Source organism: Carcharhinus amblyrhynchos, chromosome 7 (genome assembly GCF_965287045.1).
Source record: "Carcharhinus amblyrhynchos chromosome 7, sCarAmb.v2.hapA, whole genome shotgun sequence".
NCBI classification, from domain to species: Eukaryota; Metazoa; Chordata; class Chondrichthyes; order Carcharhiniformes; family Carcharhinidae; genus Carcharhinus; species Carcharhinus amblyrhynchos.
In genome coordinates this window covers 116,023,128-116,041,419 of record NC_137330.1, presented here as the reverse complement: position 1 = coordinate 116,041,419, position 18,292 = coordinate 116,023,128, and the positions used below count along the sequence as shown (strand labels likewise).

The 18,292-nt window shown below is 42.7% G+C and overlaps 1 protein-coding gene across 4 annotated transcripts in view; it reads right to left on the bottom strand.

Moving 5' to 3' along the window:
- kif6 (kinesin family member 6) overlaps positions 1-18,292 on the bottom strand; it is a 430,254-nt gene that overhangs the window by 136,047 nt on the left and 275,915 nt on the right. For all 4 annotated transcript variants that reach the window (XM_080192988.1, XM_080192989.1, XM_080192991.1 and 1 more), the window contains exon 14: positions 5,603-5,705. In XM_080192988.1, coding sequence (XP_080049114.1) covers positions 5,603-5,705 — 103 coding nt within the window. The remainder of the gene's footprint in view (positions 1-5,602; positions 5,706-18,292) is intronic.

The following is an 18,292-nucleotide window of genomic DNA, read 5'->3' as shown; positions in this document are numbered from 1 at the left end:
TGCCCTGTACAGTTGCAGCAAGACCTCCCTACTTTTATATTCTATCTCCCTCGCTATAAAGGCCAACATCCCACTTGCCTTCCCGATCACCTGCTGCACCTGCAGACTGGGTTTTTGCGACTCATGCACAAGGACCCCCAGGTCCCTCTGCACCGTAGCATGCTGCAGTTTTTCACCCTTTAAATAGTAATCCCTCCTACTATTATTCCTGCCAAAGTGGATAACCTCACACTTGCTAACATTGTACACCATCTGCCAGGTCCTCGCCCACTTGCTCAGCCTATCTAGATCCCTCTACAGACTTTCCACACCCTCCGCACAATTTGCTTTTCCACTTATCTTCGTGGCATCAGCAAATTTCGACACCCTACACTCAGGGTGTCCCACATTCCAAAGATGTGCAGGTTAGGTGAATTGGCCATGCTAAACTGCCCCTTAGTGTCAAGGGGACGAGCTAGGGAAAATGCATGGCATTATGGGAATAGGGCCTGGGTGGGATTGTGGTCAGTGCAGACTTGATGGGCCAAATGACCTCCTTCTACACTGTAGGATTCTATAATTTGGTACCTCAGCTATGACGGATAGTGGAAACTGGGAAACTGACTCCCCAAAGAAACTACTTAGGCTAGGTCAACTGTAATTTTGAAAGCTGAGATTGATAGATTTGTGCACTTTTTTTAGGATCATTTCCAATATTAGATTTTGCTTTAGTCTGCATCCTGAAACCTGATTCAATTTATTCAACTATCCTTGCTATAATTATTCCTGGTGCCATCTTTACAGTAATGTGAATATATTTGGTTCTGTCACTGCAATATCTCCAGCAACTAGCCTCTGGTGTCTTTATGCTGAATGCGATATGTTAAGCAATAAGTTGCACTTTCACTTGCCTATGTCCAACTTGACACACATGACATCTGCTTCAGGAACAGAATCACAGAGCTAGATTTTTCTTAGATTCCGGATCTCAAAAGAACAAAACAAAAGAACAAAAGAACATCCCAGCATGGGAAACAGGCCCTTCGGCCCAACGAGCCCACGCCGCCACATCTTCCCACACCTACCCTGCCCTGTGTGTATGTGAATGGAACCCCTAATGTAGCCAGATTCAGGGGAGAATAGTGTCAATTTGGTACACCAATCAGCCTAAGAGCACATCTTTGGGGTGTGGGAGGAAACCGGAGCGCCCGGAGGAAACCCACGCAACCACAGGGAGAATGCACAAACTCCCACAGACACAGGCCCAAATCCATGTTTCTGCACAGCTAGCAGTGATAGTCACTGAGCTGTTGTGGTGCCCATCTGCTGGTCCAGGATTAAGCACACACACCGACACGAAGTACTAGGCCACTCCCAGAACCTCCAAGAGCAGTCCACGCACGACCCATCGTGTGCATGCCCCTCGTTTGACAACAAGCTGGACCGACCCTGTGGACCGACCCTGTAGAAGTCCCTTCCCCCATTTCCAGCAGATCTTATTTTCAGCAGTACAGAAATGGGGACAGGATGTGACTCACACATGGTGGAACCAAGAAACCAGCAGGGTCATCTGAACTCAGCACTTCATTTTCAGTGCAGCGAGAGCCTTATCCCACAGTGTGTGACTTAAGGATTTTTTGAAGTAAACACAATTGCTCGTAAAAGGCTGATGAAATTTTTGGACCTATACAGCTATTTAAATACTCATTCTTTAAATTTTGAGGGAAAACAGCCTGCAAGTCTCTCTGAGGTAAAAAAAAATCAACGTTTGCAGTTTTAATAGTTGATGTTGTCATTATAGAATCCATTATACAATTATTACTGTTTGACTGCTTCCAAAACTTGTCATTATCATACTGTGGAATTATATGCTCACTGTTTCACAGACAATTGATATGGGGTTATGAATACATATGCTAATTTTTATAAGCAATTAAGTATTTGATGGAATTTAAATGTATTAAATGAGTTTTTATCAACACTTTTTTATGTAATGAAGTCTGTTAGAGATATTTAGAACTTTATTTTATTTGATCTCAGCATGGCTCCTGAGGTCTGCCCATTGCAGATATTGTGTGAGTTGACAGGTGTAAAGACAAAGTGTAGTGCGTGAGGAGGCATGGGCTGGGATAAGTAGGGGTGAAGTCGCCATTGAGACAATAAGGGGCATGGATGGATGGGAATGGGTTGGGATAAGATTTGATATGTATTGACGATGGCTGGGACATGTAGAATGGGCTTGGATGTGAGTGTGAGGACCAAAGAGCCAATTATTGAACTATAAGATCCCAGAGAACCAAGGTAGACCTTTAACCAGCTTGCCTTGGTATTCGGCAACCTTTGTTCCTGCCTTCGATCTGTGTCACCCCACTCCTGAACCTCTACTTGTGGACTCTCCCCATCCCCGACGCTCCGTGTTCTGACCTCTCCTTGTTCCTGATCACAATTTGTGGTCTCTCACTTTTCCCAAATCACCTGCTCCTTGTCTAACTCTATCGCCCCTTCCATCATTGGGATTGCATTACCATTCAAGACCTAGATCTGATTTGAAACATAATGGGGTGAATTTTCCTGTTCCACTGCCACGGGAATTGTAACAGGCGAGGAGTGGACCATGGAAAGGTCCGTTCACTTGGGGTGGGATTTTTTGGGTTTCAGGGTGAAAGCGGCTGGAAAATCCCACCCAATGAATGATTCGCGTCTAGAATGCACTGGGATCGTTGTTGAGCCCATTGCCGGAGGCCCAATGTGCAAATTTGCAGATGGTACTCACATCTATATGAATTCAAAAGCAAAATGAAAATAGGAAAGAAATAAAATTAAAATATTCTGCATCATCTTATATTATTCACTCTGACTATTGCTTCACAGCATTGCCTTTAGAGATCACAGCTTGAGATTGTCTAACAAAGTTCAATGGTCAGATCCAAGTTAACGCAGGGTCAACAACCAGATTATAGAAAGCTGAGCAAAATGTGAAAAAGAAAGAAAGGCTGAAAGGCAGAAGAATCCACTGTGCAGATGAAAAGAAAAACCTGTGTGAACAGAGTCAAATGACCTGTAGAACACAGTAAAATGGCAGAAATTACCTTTTAAAATCGGTAACAATCAGGAATTGCCGCTGATTACAATCTGTTGAAACCTGCGGTGGGGTTGCGCCATCGGCAAGACCATAGATCCTGCTGGCGTCCACGACAGCAAGATTTCAGCACTTGTCTTTCAGTTCAAATATGGTCTGCATTAATCAAAATATAGCAATGGAAAAGGGCCCCCTTGATTACTGTCGTAATTCATAACATGTCTGTACCTTAGGATCTTAAAGACAGAGGTTCTGGCAAGCTGTGGATCTCAGCATTGCAAAGAGCCCCTCAATTTTTTTGGGGACTGGATCTAATTTAAGCAGTTCATAGATTGAAAACTGTTAAAATTCCTGAGGAGCTGCAGCGTTCAGCTGTCCTCCACTGTTAAGCCTTAAAAAATGAGCTTTTGTTTTTCATTCATCATTCCGGCAGATCTTGGGTAGGATTCTCTCACCGCGCTCGCCCCTAAACAGGAGAATCCCGCCTGAGGTCAACGGACCTTTGCGAGGTCTGCCCGTCTGCTATGATTGTTCTCCTTTCTCTTTACTTACTCAAATATTGTCTTTTTTTTTCAAATTTGGCCCTCTTCTTCCTTCATTTCCTGAAGGCCCACTTGTATATTCCTGGGAGCTGTAAGTACTTCGCCCAAGAGGCTATTCTTCTTTTAGTTCAGACAGCAAATGCTGCAAGTTCTTTGACTGGAAAGTCTGGTACAATCATTTTTAGATAAATAAATCCATTCCAGATATAAAATGCTACTTCTCTGGAGCTAGCACTTCATAGTACAAAAATAAAAACTGTTCCACTCTCCCATTTTTATTTCCCCATTTGGATGAGTACAGCAGGTATGGGCATATATGCGTATGCGTGAGTCTTCTAGTCTGAATACTATATCACACCATCGTATAAGCTAGTGCTGCAAAATTCAGCTCTCTGGTACCAGTAGTTAGTGCACCAAATGCAATGTGTGAGTCTACTTCCATGTGCCAGAAGTGTGTAGATCGTGACGTCTGTTGATTTGTGGTCAGACTTTTTACTGTGTTTACCCCAGTCCAATGCCGGCACATCCACATCACGATTTAACATAGAACATAGAACACTACAGTGCAGAAACAGGCCCTTCGGCCCATTGAGTCTGCACCGACCACAATCCCACCCAAGCCATATCCCTACACATTTACCCGCTAATCTCTCTAACCTACACATCCCAGGACACTAAGGGGCAATTTTAGCATGGCCAATCTCTCTAACCCACACATCTTTGGACTGTGGGAGGAAACCGGAGCACCCGAAGGTAACACACGCAGACACGAGGAGAATGTGCAAAATCCAGACAGACAGTGACCCACGCTGGGAATCGAACCCAGGTCCCTGGAGCTGTGAAGCAGCAGTGCGAACCACTGTGCAACCACGGGGAGAACATTGCAAAGAGCTCCGACTAATCGTTGTGGACTTCATCATGCTAGTTAGGGCCCTAGCATTAATTGGGGCTGCACGGTGGCACAGTGGTTAGCACTGCTGCCTCACAGTGCCAGAAATCTAAGTTCAGTTCCCAGCTTGGGTCACTGTCTGTGTGGAGTCTGCACATTCGCCCATGTCTGTGTGGGTTTCCTCCAGGTGTTCCGGTGTCCTCCTACAGTCTGAAAGACATGCTGGTTAGATGCACTGACCCAAACAGGTGATGGAATGTGGCGACTAGGGGAATTTCACAGTAACTTCATTGCAGTGTTAATGTAAGCCTTCCTTGTGACTAATAAATGAATTTTAACTTTAATAGCTATCAGCCTTGGCACAAATGGGTGCACAGTTGCCTCCGAGTCAAGAGCTTGTATGTTCAAGTTTCACTGCAGTTCTGCAGTGTTGGAATGTCTGAGGTGCCATTTTTCAGATGAGACTGAGATCCCATCCACCCTCTTAAATGGACAGAAACATCCCACACACTGTTTCGAAGAAGAGCAAGATGGTGTTCTGGCCCACATTTATCCCTCAATTAAGACCAGCAAACCAAATGAACTGATCATTATCATATTCCTGTTGATGGGATCCTGCTGTGTGCAGTTGACTGTCACGTTTTCCATATTACAACAGTAACTACACTTAATAAAAAGCACTTTATTCACTGTAAAGCATCTTGGAGTAGTTGGGAGTTGTGACAGATGCTATATAAATGTTAGCCTTTCTTCTTCAACATGCATGGCAGAGTATGCAAGCAGCAGCACAAAGAGAATCAGGTCACCAGTGCTATTTAAAAGGCTTAGCAACTACCTTTGGCTAGCTTTGCTTGCGGTTCACCAGGGCTCTAAAACAAGGACAATCATCTGTAATGTACTGCTGCTTACTAATGATACTGGAAATGTCGGGGCCGGTAATCTTTCAATGGTTGTACATCTACAGACGAGGGCATCCCAGTGCTTTTTTGAAAGCTGTGACTGCATTCACTGTATTGTGAGCCTTAACACGTCAAGTAGTCAATGACTAATCTTTAAACAACAGGCAGTCTTTGTTTTCAATCCTTCATCAGGTATCTTTCAGAAGTGACTCACCTCTGTTTCAGAAGCTGTTTGTTGTCTTCAATGGTCACACTGTCAGCATAGTCCCTCCTGAAGATCTCAAAAGCCTCCTGACGTCCAAGTGACATTTCCCCTGCTGTGGAATAGATGGAAGGCAGAATAACTGAGTGAACACATTCTTTGTAAACATTGGAGAACCAACTTGGCATGTTGATTGTGGAAAGCTCTCAGCAACACAATAAAAAGTGAAAGGTCACCTGTCAATTAACAAAAGAGGTGCAAAGCATTTATCAGGGTTTCTGCCCTCTGCCAAAAGCAGCAAATCAAGTAAACTTCCTTCTGATTTTCCTTGGTATGAAAGCAAAATCTACAACTTTCACCTACATGCCTAATTAAGCAAGAAATTTGCAACATTACTTATGCATAAAAAAATCTCAAAATTAATCCAACAATACCCTAAAATTAATGCAGCTTCGTATACCAACATTGTTGGCAGAAAGCTACAGGAAAAATTCTTGAGAAATGCATTTACACAAGGTACAATGTAAAAACCAGTGTAAGACAATAGAAATCAGCTTGGTAGTAGGAATAGGAAAACATTTTTTTTTAAATAGGAAAAACTAATAAATGTTGTTATTCGGAGGGATATGGGTATCCTTGTACACAAAACACAGAAAGTTAACATGTGGGAAGAGCAAACAACAAGGAAGGAAAATGGTACATTTGGATTTATTGCAAGAGGATTACAGTACAATGGTAAATAAATCTTATTGAAAGTGTACAAGACTTTGCCGAGACCACACCACAGCAATTTTGATTTTCATACCCAAGGAAGGATATACTTTTCTGGGGGCGGGGGGGGGCAACAAAGATGCGCTAAATTGAAAGGGAAGTATTTAATAAGAACAGCATTCCTCCCAACAGCAGGACAGGAGATGATATCACTTCTACTATTTGTCAAAAACAGTATCGCACACAATTATGATGCAAATCATAAGTGTAAGTAGCGGGCAGGTACCCCATCTGCAATCACATGGTGGAGCAGACAACAAGTGTTCGCCCACACTGGCACGGTAGCACAATGGTCAGCACTGCTCCCTCACAGCACCAGGGACCGGGGTTCAATTCCTGGCTTGGGTTACTGTCTATGCAGAGTCTGCAAGTTCTCCACACGTCTGCGTTGGGTTTCCTCCAGGTGCTCTGAATTTTTCTCCCACAGTCTGAAAGACATGCGGGTTCGGTGCTTTTGCCATGCTAACTTCCCCCTCAGTGTACCTGAACAGGCACCAGAGCATGGCGACTAAGGGATTTTCACAGTAACTTCATTGCAATGTTAATGTAAACCTGCTTGTGACACTAACAAATAAATTTTAAAAAAAACACACACCAGCTGACTCAATCGCAGGTTGGAGCAGGCTATAGAAGGTCCACTACTGTCAGCATCCTGTCTCTGCAGGTAGGGAAAGCTAGTAGCAAGTTTGCAGTAAGATCTGCCATGTGCAAGGCCATTAAATATTTGCATTGCGACATGCAGCCTCCATTCCATTTGACACCAGTCCTCTGCCAAAGCATCTTCATGTAGTTTTTGAAGGAAGATGCTTCAACTTTGGTTGATATGTTGTCCTAGAAATTAAAGATATGGCAACACCAGTACCAACTTCCATTCTAATACGTTGTCCAGTTAACTTCTGAACACCCAGAATTAATGTAATTCATCCTGTATGGAGAAGATGTGCAGTTGGTGCTCTTCATTATATTTCTGGACATCTTCTTCACATAATTCTTTTCTCCTGTGCTGTAAATTATTTTTATAGAATGCAACATGTTCTTCTTATGAATATTCTTCTGAAGGGAAGCTGGCCTAGCCCAATAAGCTTTTGCAATGTGACCCAATTTACCATAATTTTTGCACTGACTATCCAGCATTCATTCGCTGAATGGCCCATTTTGGCACATCTGTTTGTTTTTTATTCATTCTTGGGACATGGACGTCACTGGTTGGGCCAGCAATTATTGCCCATCCCTAGACAACCTTGAACTACGAGGCTCACTCGGCCATTTCAGAGGACAGTTGAGAGTCAAACACATTGCTGTGACTCTGGAGTCATATGTAGGCCAGACCAGGTAAGGAAGGCAGATTTCCTTCCCTAAAGGACATCAGTGAATCAGATCGGTTTTTCTGACAATCGACAATGGTTTCATGGTCATCAACAGATTCTTAATTCCAGGTTTTTTTTATTGAATTCAAGTTCCACCATCTGCTGTCCCCAGAACATTAGCTGAGTTTCTGGATTAATAGTCTAGCGGTAATACCACTCGGCCATCGCTTCCCTCTATGACTTACTTGATGCTGTTTTGAATTCTTATGGGCAGCTCCCAACTTGGCAATTTTCATTCCTGCATCAAATTGTGAATTTGATTTGATGTGACTTATTATTGTCACATGTATTAGTATATAGTGAAAGGTATTGTTTCTCATGCACTATACAGACAAAACATACTGTTCATAGAGAAGGAAAGGAGAGACTGCAGAATGTAGTGTAACAGTCATAGCTAGGGTGAAGAGAAAGATCAACTTGATACAAGGTAGGTCCATTCAAAAGTCTGATGACAGCAGGAAAAAAGCTGTTCTTGAGTTGGTCGGTACGTGACCTCAGACTTTTGTATCTTTTTCCCAACGGAAGAAAGTGAAAGAGAGAATGCACGGGGTGTGTGGAGTCCTTAATTTTGCTGGCTGCTTTTCTGAGGCAGCGGGAAGTGTAGACAGAATCAATGAATAGGAGACTGGTTTGCGTGATGGACTGGTCTTCATTCATGACCCTTTGTAGTTTTTTGTGGTCTTGGACAGAGCAGGAGCCATACTAAGCTGTGACAGAACTAGAAAGAATGCTTTCTATGGTGCATCTGTAAAAGTTGGTGAGAGTAGAGGCATTGATGGGCATTTTTAACTATAGTGTCAGCGTGGAGGGACCAGAACAGATATTGGTGATCTGGACACCCAGAAACTAGAAGGTATTGACTATCCCCATTGATGTAGATAGGGGCACGTTCTCCGCTAGGCTTCCTGAAGTCAATGACAATCTCCTTCTTTTTGTTGATATTGAGGGAGAGATTATTGTTGTCGCACCAGTTTACCAGATTCTCCATCTCATTCCTGTACTCCATCTCATCATCCTTGAAGTCCAATCCAAAACCGGAACATGGCGACTAAGGGATTTTCACAGTAACTTCATTGCAATGTTCATGTAAACTGTTTGCTGATGACACAACCCACTATGGTTGTGTCATCAGCAAACTTGAAAATTGAGTTGGAGGTGAATTTGGCCAGTCATAGGTGTACAAGAAGTATATAAAGGGGCTGAGGACACAGCCTTGCGGGCACTGGTATTGAGGATGTTAATTTGGTTTGATTTATTATTGTCACATGTATCAATATACAGTGAAAAGTTTTGTTTCTTGCGCGCGAGACAGACAAAGCATAGCATACATAGAAAAGGAAAGGAGTGTAGAATATAGGCCGGAATTTTACCAGCACGCCAGCCCTGATTCCGGGGGCGGGCTTGGCTCGGAGAATGGCATTCTCCGTTGGCCTTGGGCAGGATCGTGTGAAACTTGGGCAGACATGACAGTAAAATTCCACCCATAGTGTTCCACTCATAACTAGCATGTAGAGAAAGATCAACTTAGTGTGAGTGATTGTAGAGGAGGTGTTGCTGCCTAGCCTTTCTGATTGCTATCTGTGGGTTCGGGAGTCTAGGATCTACCCCCAGACCACAGAGTTTGAAGATGAGTTTTGCAGGAATAATCATGTTGAAGGCAGAGCCTTGGTCAATAAATAGGGGTCTGACATAAGTTTCTTTGTTATCCATGTTCCAGGGTTGAGTGTAAGACCAGGGAGATGCCGTCCTTAGCCTCTTGAGCAGCCAGCTCCATCGACACTGCAATTTCTACTGCTGTCCTTAAAGTCAAAGCATGTTTGGATAGTTTCATTTTGGAGACCATAACCAGGCAATCTCAAAGAGAGCATTCCAATTACTCACCAAACCCACAATGTTGTGCCAGACGTTTTGAGGTTGCCACAAACTGAGCAATACTTTTGTCTTTCACTCCATTCCTTCAGTGGAACCCGAACCATTCCATGGTGATCAATGGGCTTTGGAGAATAACTGGGTGCTCTGCCTTCCTCCCACAGTCCAAGGATTGCTGGTTAGGTGGATTGGTCATGCTAAATTGCTCCTTAGTATCAGGGGGACTAGCTAGGGTAAATACCCTAGGATAAATAGGACATGAGGATAGGGCCAGGGTGGGATTATGGTCTGTGTAGACTTGATGGGCCGAATGGCCTCCTCCTAAACTGTAGAGATTCAATAATACTGCCTGGAATCTCATTTTTCTCTGATTGAAAAACAATACTCTTAAAACCAAACAGAGCGCTGTTTCTTACTTGGCCTTCCTTCCCTGGCACTTCAATCTTTAATGGTGTTGTTGCTTATCCCCAGCTTTCTAATGTTCAAACTGTGAAGACTCACAATTTTTCTTTCTACCTTAAGATCTTTCCTCAATGTTCTCAATGAAACAAAATCCTGACTCATTGCCAATTTTCTTTTTGTCATGTCCTTTGTTAGGGGTTGTGCATTTTACACAGAGTGAAAACTTGGTTTGCACGTGTAGATTCAAACTGACACACAACAGGTTTCATTGAAAGAGAAATTCTCAACACTGCACCAAGTACAAAACTGAAAGTAAAACAGGAGCTTGTGCAAACATCCTAATGACATCACCGTCAAATCATGTGATCAGCTCTTAAAGAAACAATGATTTGATTTTGATTTGATTTGATTTATTATTGTCACATGTATTACCATACAGTGAAAAGTATTGTTTCTTGCACACGATACAAAGCATACCATTCATAGAAAAGGAAATGAGATAGTGCAGAATGTAGTGTTACAGTCACAGCTAGGGTGTAGAGAAAGGTCAACTTAATGCAAGGTAGGTCCATTCAAAAATCTGACAGAAGCAGGGAAGAAGCCGTTCTTGAGTCAGTTGGCACATGACCTCAGACTTTTGTACCTTTTTCCCAATGGAAGAAGGTGAAAGGGAGAATGTCCGGGGTGCATAGGGTCCTTAATTATGCTGGCTGCTTTGCTGAAGCAGTGGGAAGTATAGACAGAGTCAATGGACAGGAAGTTGGTTTGCATGATGGACTGAGCTACATTCACGACCTTTTGTAATTCCTCGCGATCTCGCACAGAGTAGGAGCCATACCAAGCTGTGATACAACTGAAAAGAATGCTATCTATGGTGCATCTGTAGAAGTTGGTGAGAGTCGTAGCTAACATGCCAAATTTCCTTAGTAATGCAAATTTCCTTAGTAATTCCCTAATGCAAACTTTAAAATACACAACAGCACGTAAATATATAATGTTATGACTGATAACTTCTTTGGAATGGCAATCAGCATGCCAAATTTTGTTCATGCCTGTCTTGCCCAATCTTCCAATTTAGACCAGGCAAAATCCAGGCAGCGAAGCAGTATTTGAAGCCCAGGATCAAACACTTTGGAAGGAGTACTGCTTCTCAGTATTCTTAGTGGCAGCCACATTTGAAGTGAAAATGGTCCATGACCAAAGCTGTCACAAATTACAGAGTGACATGCAGTACTCATGGCTCCTTGTTCATTTTTAGATTTATCTCTGTAAGGCTGCCCAGTATCATGCAACATTAATACATTGTTGTGACATTATTAACTCCTTAATCATAGAATCCATAGAATCCCTACAGTACAGAAGGAGGCTATTCGGCCCATTGATCTGCACCGACTCTCAGACAGAGCATTTTACCCAGGCTTTATCCCCATAAAGCCATGCATTTACCTCACTACTCCTTGTAACCTGCACTTCTTTGGATTGTGGGAGGAAACCCATGAAGACACAAGGAGAATGTGCAAACTCCACACAGACAGTGAACCAAGGCCAGAATTGAACCCGGGTCCCTGGCGCTGTGAGGCAGCAGTGCTAACCACTATGCCACCATTCCATCCATGGGCTAGCTCTGTATCGGACCCCAGGCCTTCAGGCGGAATGCAGCAATTAGAGGCATCTTCCACTGTGCAGCAGCAATCACACTCTGTTTATAAATGTGTTTATATTTTGCAAGTTATAGAACTGCATGAGGTTAAATAATTTGGATGGAAACATTTCCGAATAGGGCAAAATTCCACAAGATTTTTAATTTGCTCTGTTTTGTCCTTAGGTTTGGAAAAACTGGGCTGTCTGAGTAAATTCCTGGCATAAACAACACAGACACAAAATGCGATCCAACCAGTAAACAAAGTACCAAGGATGACACTACATTTTTCTTTTTACTGTAATCAAGCAATTCATAAACAACAAAAGCATGGTGTAAAGAGAGATCCTTTACTCTAAGGCCAGAAATCTTTTGCTCAAAATGTGATATACGTACGATGGATATAAAGCCAAAGCAGCAGACTAAGCCTTGTGTATAATGTACGCAATCTATTGGTGTAAAACAACTGAAAAAAGGAACTATTATTTACCAATTAGCAAATATTCTATAAAAGAGGCCTGTTGGTCAGATTATCCTTCTTGCCCCAGTTCTTCCCCCCCCCCCCCCCCCCCGCCCCCACCATCACATGGGGACAGCACAGTGGCACTGCTGCCTCACACAGCCAGGGACCCAGGTTCGATTCCCAGCTTGCCTATTATCTCCACTCTTTGTCGAGTTTGCCTGTTCTCCCCATGTCTGCGTGGGGTTTCCTCAGGGTGCTCCAATTTCCTCCCACAGTCCAAAAGACATGCTGGTTAGGTACACTGACCATGCTAAATTCTCCCTCAGTGTACCGAAACAGGCGCTGGAGTGTGGCGACGAGGGGATATTCACAGTAACTTCATTGTAGCGTTAATGTAAGCCTACTTAGGAACAATAACAAATAAAGTTAAACCATCGCACCAACACCACTCTTAAACAAAGTAATTAGAAACATAATTAACTGGAATACAATTTTTTACAGTCACAGACCACATTGCTTCAATTATTATACAATGCATTCTGTTACTGTGTGCTATATTTGGAGCATCAATACAATCAGTGTCTGAAGTACTCAGAAATGATTGGATATGGAAAGAAAGGCCAAGAGGCGAAGGTGTTATCATTGCCCTAGATGCTGCAGCCCACCGCTGGTAACGTGAACCTGATTACAAACTGGAAAGACTTACATTTCTATATGGCTTTTCACGTCCTCAGGATGTCTAAGTTTGTGCACAAACAGCAATGCATTAATGATCAGGTAATCTGTTTTTGTGATGCTGATTAAGGGATACCTATTGGTCAGCATGTGCGGAGAAAACTTCCCTGCTCTTCTTCAAAACAATAGTTATGGGATCTTCTAAGTTAATTGGAGAGAGCAGGCTGAGCCCTGGCTTAACTTTGCATCCAAAGAAACAAAATATCTAAAAGTGCAGGATAAGAAACATAAAGAGCTGGCGGAGGCCGTTCAGTCCATCGATCCTGTTCCGCCATTCAAGACAATCATGGCTGATCTCATCTCAGCCTCAACACCACTTTCCTGCCAATTCTCCATAGCCCTGCAACCAATTACTAACTAAAAATCTGTCTCTCAAAATTTCCTGAATGTCCTGGTGTCCACCACACTCTGAGGTAGTGAATTCCACACATTCACAACTCTTTGAGAGAACGTATCAAAGGGAAAGAGGTTCCCTTTGAGAACTGAGTTTCTCCTCAGTTCTGTTTTAAAAATCTGCTACTCCTTACTTTTCTTCTCCCCTCCCTCCCCCCCACTTGAAAGGCTCCCTGTACCAGAGTGCCATGATCAATCTGCTTATCTCCCCACAGTCTCCGCTTTCATCCACACAGGGATTCTCTCAGTGCTGTGGACGTATTGGATTTTGTGTGTGCAAGCTCTGCAGTGTGACTTGAACTCACAACCCTCTGACTCAGAAGTGAGAGTTGTTATTAGCTTCACTGGCAAAACAAGTTGAAAATTTGTAGATCTATGAGTAATGGGTTTGGAGATTCCGAATCGCCAGAACACCACTGCCAGAAATTTGATACTACGCTCAAGGAGAAAATGACCGTGACTCCCCTAGTGTGCCTATACCACAAGAAACTACAAAGGGTCATGAACATAGCCCAGTCCAACACCCAAACCAGCCTCCCATCCATTGACTCCATCTACACGTCTTGTTGCCTCAGAAAAGCAGCCAGCATAATCAAGGACCCCATGCACACCGGACATTCTCTCTTCCACCTTCTTCTGTCGGGAACAAGGTACAAAAGTCTGAGGTCATGTACCAAACAACTCAAGAACAGCTTCTTCCCTGCTGCCATCAGGCTTTTGAATGAACCTACCTTTTATTAAGTTCAGCTTTCTCTACACTCTAGCTATGACTATAACACAACATTCTGCACCCTCTCATTTACTTCTCCCTGATGTATTCTATGAATGGTATGTTTTTTCAGTATAGCGCACAAGAAACAATAATTTTCACTGGACCCCAATGCATGTGACAATAATAAAGCAAATCAAATACAAAGCTTTATCAGAAATACATAAAAATAAGCCATTAAATGGTAACAAAGGCTGGAAACTATCTGTTATTGACTAGGATGCATGATCTATTGCATAATGGCTGCTCCTTATGTCAGTATTGACTCCTATCCCTTTACTACATCCGTGAGTTTCCTCCGGGCGCTCCAGTTTCCCCCTACAATCCGAAAGGTGGGCTGGTTAGGTGCATCGGCCATACTAAATTCTCCCTTAGTGTACTCCGCACAGGCGCCGGAGTGTGGTGACTTGGGGATTTTCACAGTAACTTCATTGCAGTGTTAACGTAAGCCTATTTGTGACATTAATAAATAAACTTTAAATCTGTTGATTCACTGGTAAAGAAGACTTCTTTGTGAGCTTATTCTGACTTTGGAGGCAGTCACATGATAGCTAGAGATATGAAGGCACGATAGCAAAAGCCTGATTTTACGCTGCTGCTTCTTTTTTTAAAAAAAATGAATGCGTTTACCGTCTATGGTGCAGCTCTTTCAAATAGGCGGCCGTATTTGGACCGAGTAAAAGGTCACAGCCACATAATACTTTCAAATTCATTTTTTCAAAATCATAAATAAATGGCCTTAAATGGCCATAAGCAGTTGACCTTAAAAACCAGCCACAGTAGGTGGTGGATAATTTTTGCTGGATTTGCTTGGAATCAATGGAAGAAAAACAAACAATTGCAAACAGATGCAGATTAGTTTTCAGAACAAAAGTCATGCTGATTGAGGGATGAGCTCAGTCCCCTCAATTGGTAGCATGATCTTATAAAGGCTAAGTATATCCTAAAGCAAGGCCAAGAGGAAAAGAGGCATTATATGCGTGTTTATATGTTCACTGTTTCTGAAAAAGTGTTTTTTTTTCCATTGTCAGCTTAATGTTACATTTCGCAAAGGCTAAATTTGCATGAACTCAGGGATACTCTATTCCAGATGGTGGCATTTATCCACTGTGTTCTCCAAACAACTTTTTTAAAACTGCTCAGTAGGAGAAAATATGTGGAGAGATGCCACTTGCAATGCAAAGCAACACTCTACTTAAATGACCACATGCTGCAAAAAAAATCCCCAAAGCATTTCAGATGATGAAGGGGCAAAGGGGTCCAAATTCAAAAATAAATGCAGCAGTTTTTTTTTGAAAACATCATAAAAATGTCTAAGGCATTTTGGAGTGGCAGTATGAGACAAAATAGGACACCAAGCCACACAAAGAGGCGTTGGGGCCGATGACAAGAAACCTGGTCAAAGAGGTAGATTTTAGGGAGTTCATTGAAGGAAGAAGTGAGGTAACGGGTTGAGAGGTTTACGGAGGGAATTGCAGAGTACGGGCCTTGAGAGCTAAAGGCCTGGCTGCCAATGGTCAAACAATTAAAAATAGGATGCTCACGAGGCTGGAATTAGAGAAGCACAGATATCTTGGAGGGCTGCAGAGCTGAAGATTATAGAGATGGAAGGGCCAGGCCAAAGATGGATTTGGAAACAAGAATGATAATTTTAGAATTGAGCCTTGTTTAGCCAGAAGGCAGGAAGTACAGGAGCATGAAAAGTGGTATCTGGTGTGAGTTTTAGAAACCCTCTAATTTATGGTGTATAGAATGTGACAAGGAGGCTGGGGGACGGGAGTCTACAGGCTGGATTTTAATGAATCATGAGTTGAGCCATCTCCTGATATCAGGGATCAACGCCTCCTACCTGGCAGTGTCCGCACACACAATTTTCAAGGTTGGATGGAAACGGGCTAGAGGCATGCAGGTTACATGACCTACAGGTAGCCCTTACACCTCACAGCCCCTAACCCCCAACCATACTCCACACAACTCCCATGCCCTCTTCATACTCCCCATATTCCCTCATATCTCCCATGCCTGTTCTATATTTCCCATGCCCACTTACCCAGTATCCACCATAGACAGCATTTGCGGGCCCAATAATAACATTGGGAAATCTTTGGCATGCTCATGATATTTTCAAAATAGACTGTCATTCAAAAACCTTGTTAAAAGACTCCTGTCCTCTTATGAGCTCACCAATCTGTCAATCAAACACATATCCGTCCATTTCCGATTTGAAAAAAAACATCTTAAGTGATAATAAAACTGTCATCGCTAAAAGCCAATCTAAATTCTCTTCAAAAAACTTAATCCTATTAATCGCTTATAAAAGTGTTGGTCAAAACAAATTTCACAATGCCCTTGATAGCGATATAATGAACCATTGCTGAGTTGGGCTTGGAGTTTAACTAAGCATTCATAATGGAATTCCAAAAAATATTTGAGTTAATAAAGCTTCTGTAGCTGGATACATTAAAATGATCAAATGACTGGGCTGTCAATAAAAAAAATCACGGGGGAAGACTGACAAATTAAAACCTTAATCTCAATATTCTTAAATACAGAACAGCAACTATCTACTGGATAAAGTACTATAATGCATATTTTAGAATACTGGTCAATTTGTTGATCACTTACCTTTTCTGAGGAAAGTCCTAACATTAATTATGTATATTCAGCTTATTATACATCATTCCATTATGGCATAAGTTGCCCATTCTGGCATGTGAAATTGACAAAATCTTTTGAACTTACCTGTAAAAATATCCCTGACCCCAGATTAGGTTTCCCTATGCTTCAAGTCTGCCCTGATGCTGAGAGCCACATCGCCTATCAAAATGAGCTGGACTCCACAGAAATGGCGGAAGGTAAAATGCCCCACCCCCACAGTGGAGTAGGCAAGGACTGGATTGCTGCATGTAGACTCACTACCTGCACCTTTATCCCAAGCCATAAAACTCCCATAAGAATGGGAACAAGAATCCTAGAATTTAGTCCAACCCACCGGGTTTTATTTCCATCTAACCTTGTTCTGACTTAAATGGAGTCACGAAAATCCAGGCCTGTACATTTGCATGCACAAGCAGCCTTTCCTTCAATGCAAATGTTATAGGCTGAGTAATTAGCAGACAGCCAACTCTAACCTCGCTCCATCCACATCCTATTTTTTCTAAGGCAATGTGAAAAGACCTTTCATACTTACAGGTTTATTTGATTTGAATGAGAATTATCCCGGGAATGAAAAGATTCACGTATGAACAGCATTTGAGGATCCTGGATCTGTACTTGATACAGCTTAGAAAGATGAGGAAAGGATCTCATTGAAACTTACAGAATAGTGTAAGGCTTGGATAGAGTGGACATGGAAAAGATGTTTCCATGAGTAGGAGAGATTAAGATCCGAAGGCACAGCTTCAGAGTGAAGGAATGACGCTTTTGAACGGAGATGAGAAGGAAATCCTTGAACCAGAGGGTGGTGAATCAATAGAATCGACTCTCACCAACTTTTACAGGTGCACCATAGAAAGCATTCTTTCTGGTTGTATCACAGCTTGGTATGGCTCCTGCTCTGCCCATGACCTCAAGAAACTACAAACAATCATGAATATAGCCCAATCCATCATACAAACCAGCCTCCCATCCAGTGACTCTGTCTACACTTCCGGCTGCCTTGGAAAAGCAGCCACCATAATCAATGCACCCTGGACATTCTCTCTTCCACCTTCTTCCATCGGGAAAAGATACAAAAGTCTGAGGTCACATGCTAACCAACTCAAGAATAGCTTCCTCCCTGCTGCCATCAGACTTTTGAATGAACCTAGCTCATGTTCAATTGATCTTTCTCATTCTAGCTATGACTGTAACACAACATCCTGCACTCATAGAACATGGAACATTACAGCACAGTACAGGCCCTTCGGCCCTCAATGTTGTGCCGAGCTATGTCCAATCCCAAGATCAAGCTATCCCACTCCCTATAATTCTGGTGTGTTCCATGTGACTATCCAATAACCGCTTGAAAGTTCCTAAAGTATCCGACTCTACTGTCATAGCAGGCCACACCCCAACCACTCTTTGGGTGAAGAATCTACCTCGGATATCCCTCCTATATCTCTCACCCTGAACTTTACAGCTATGACCCCGAGTAACGGCTACATCTACCCGAGAAAATAGTCTCTGCACGTCCACTCTATCAATCCCTCTCATCATCTTATAAACCTCTATTAAGTTGCCTCTCATCCTCCTCCGCTCCAAAGAGAAAAGCCCAGCTCCCTCAACCTTTCCTCATAAGATCTACCCTCCAAAC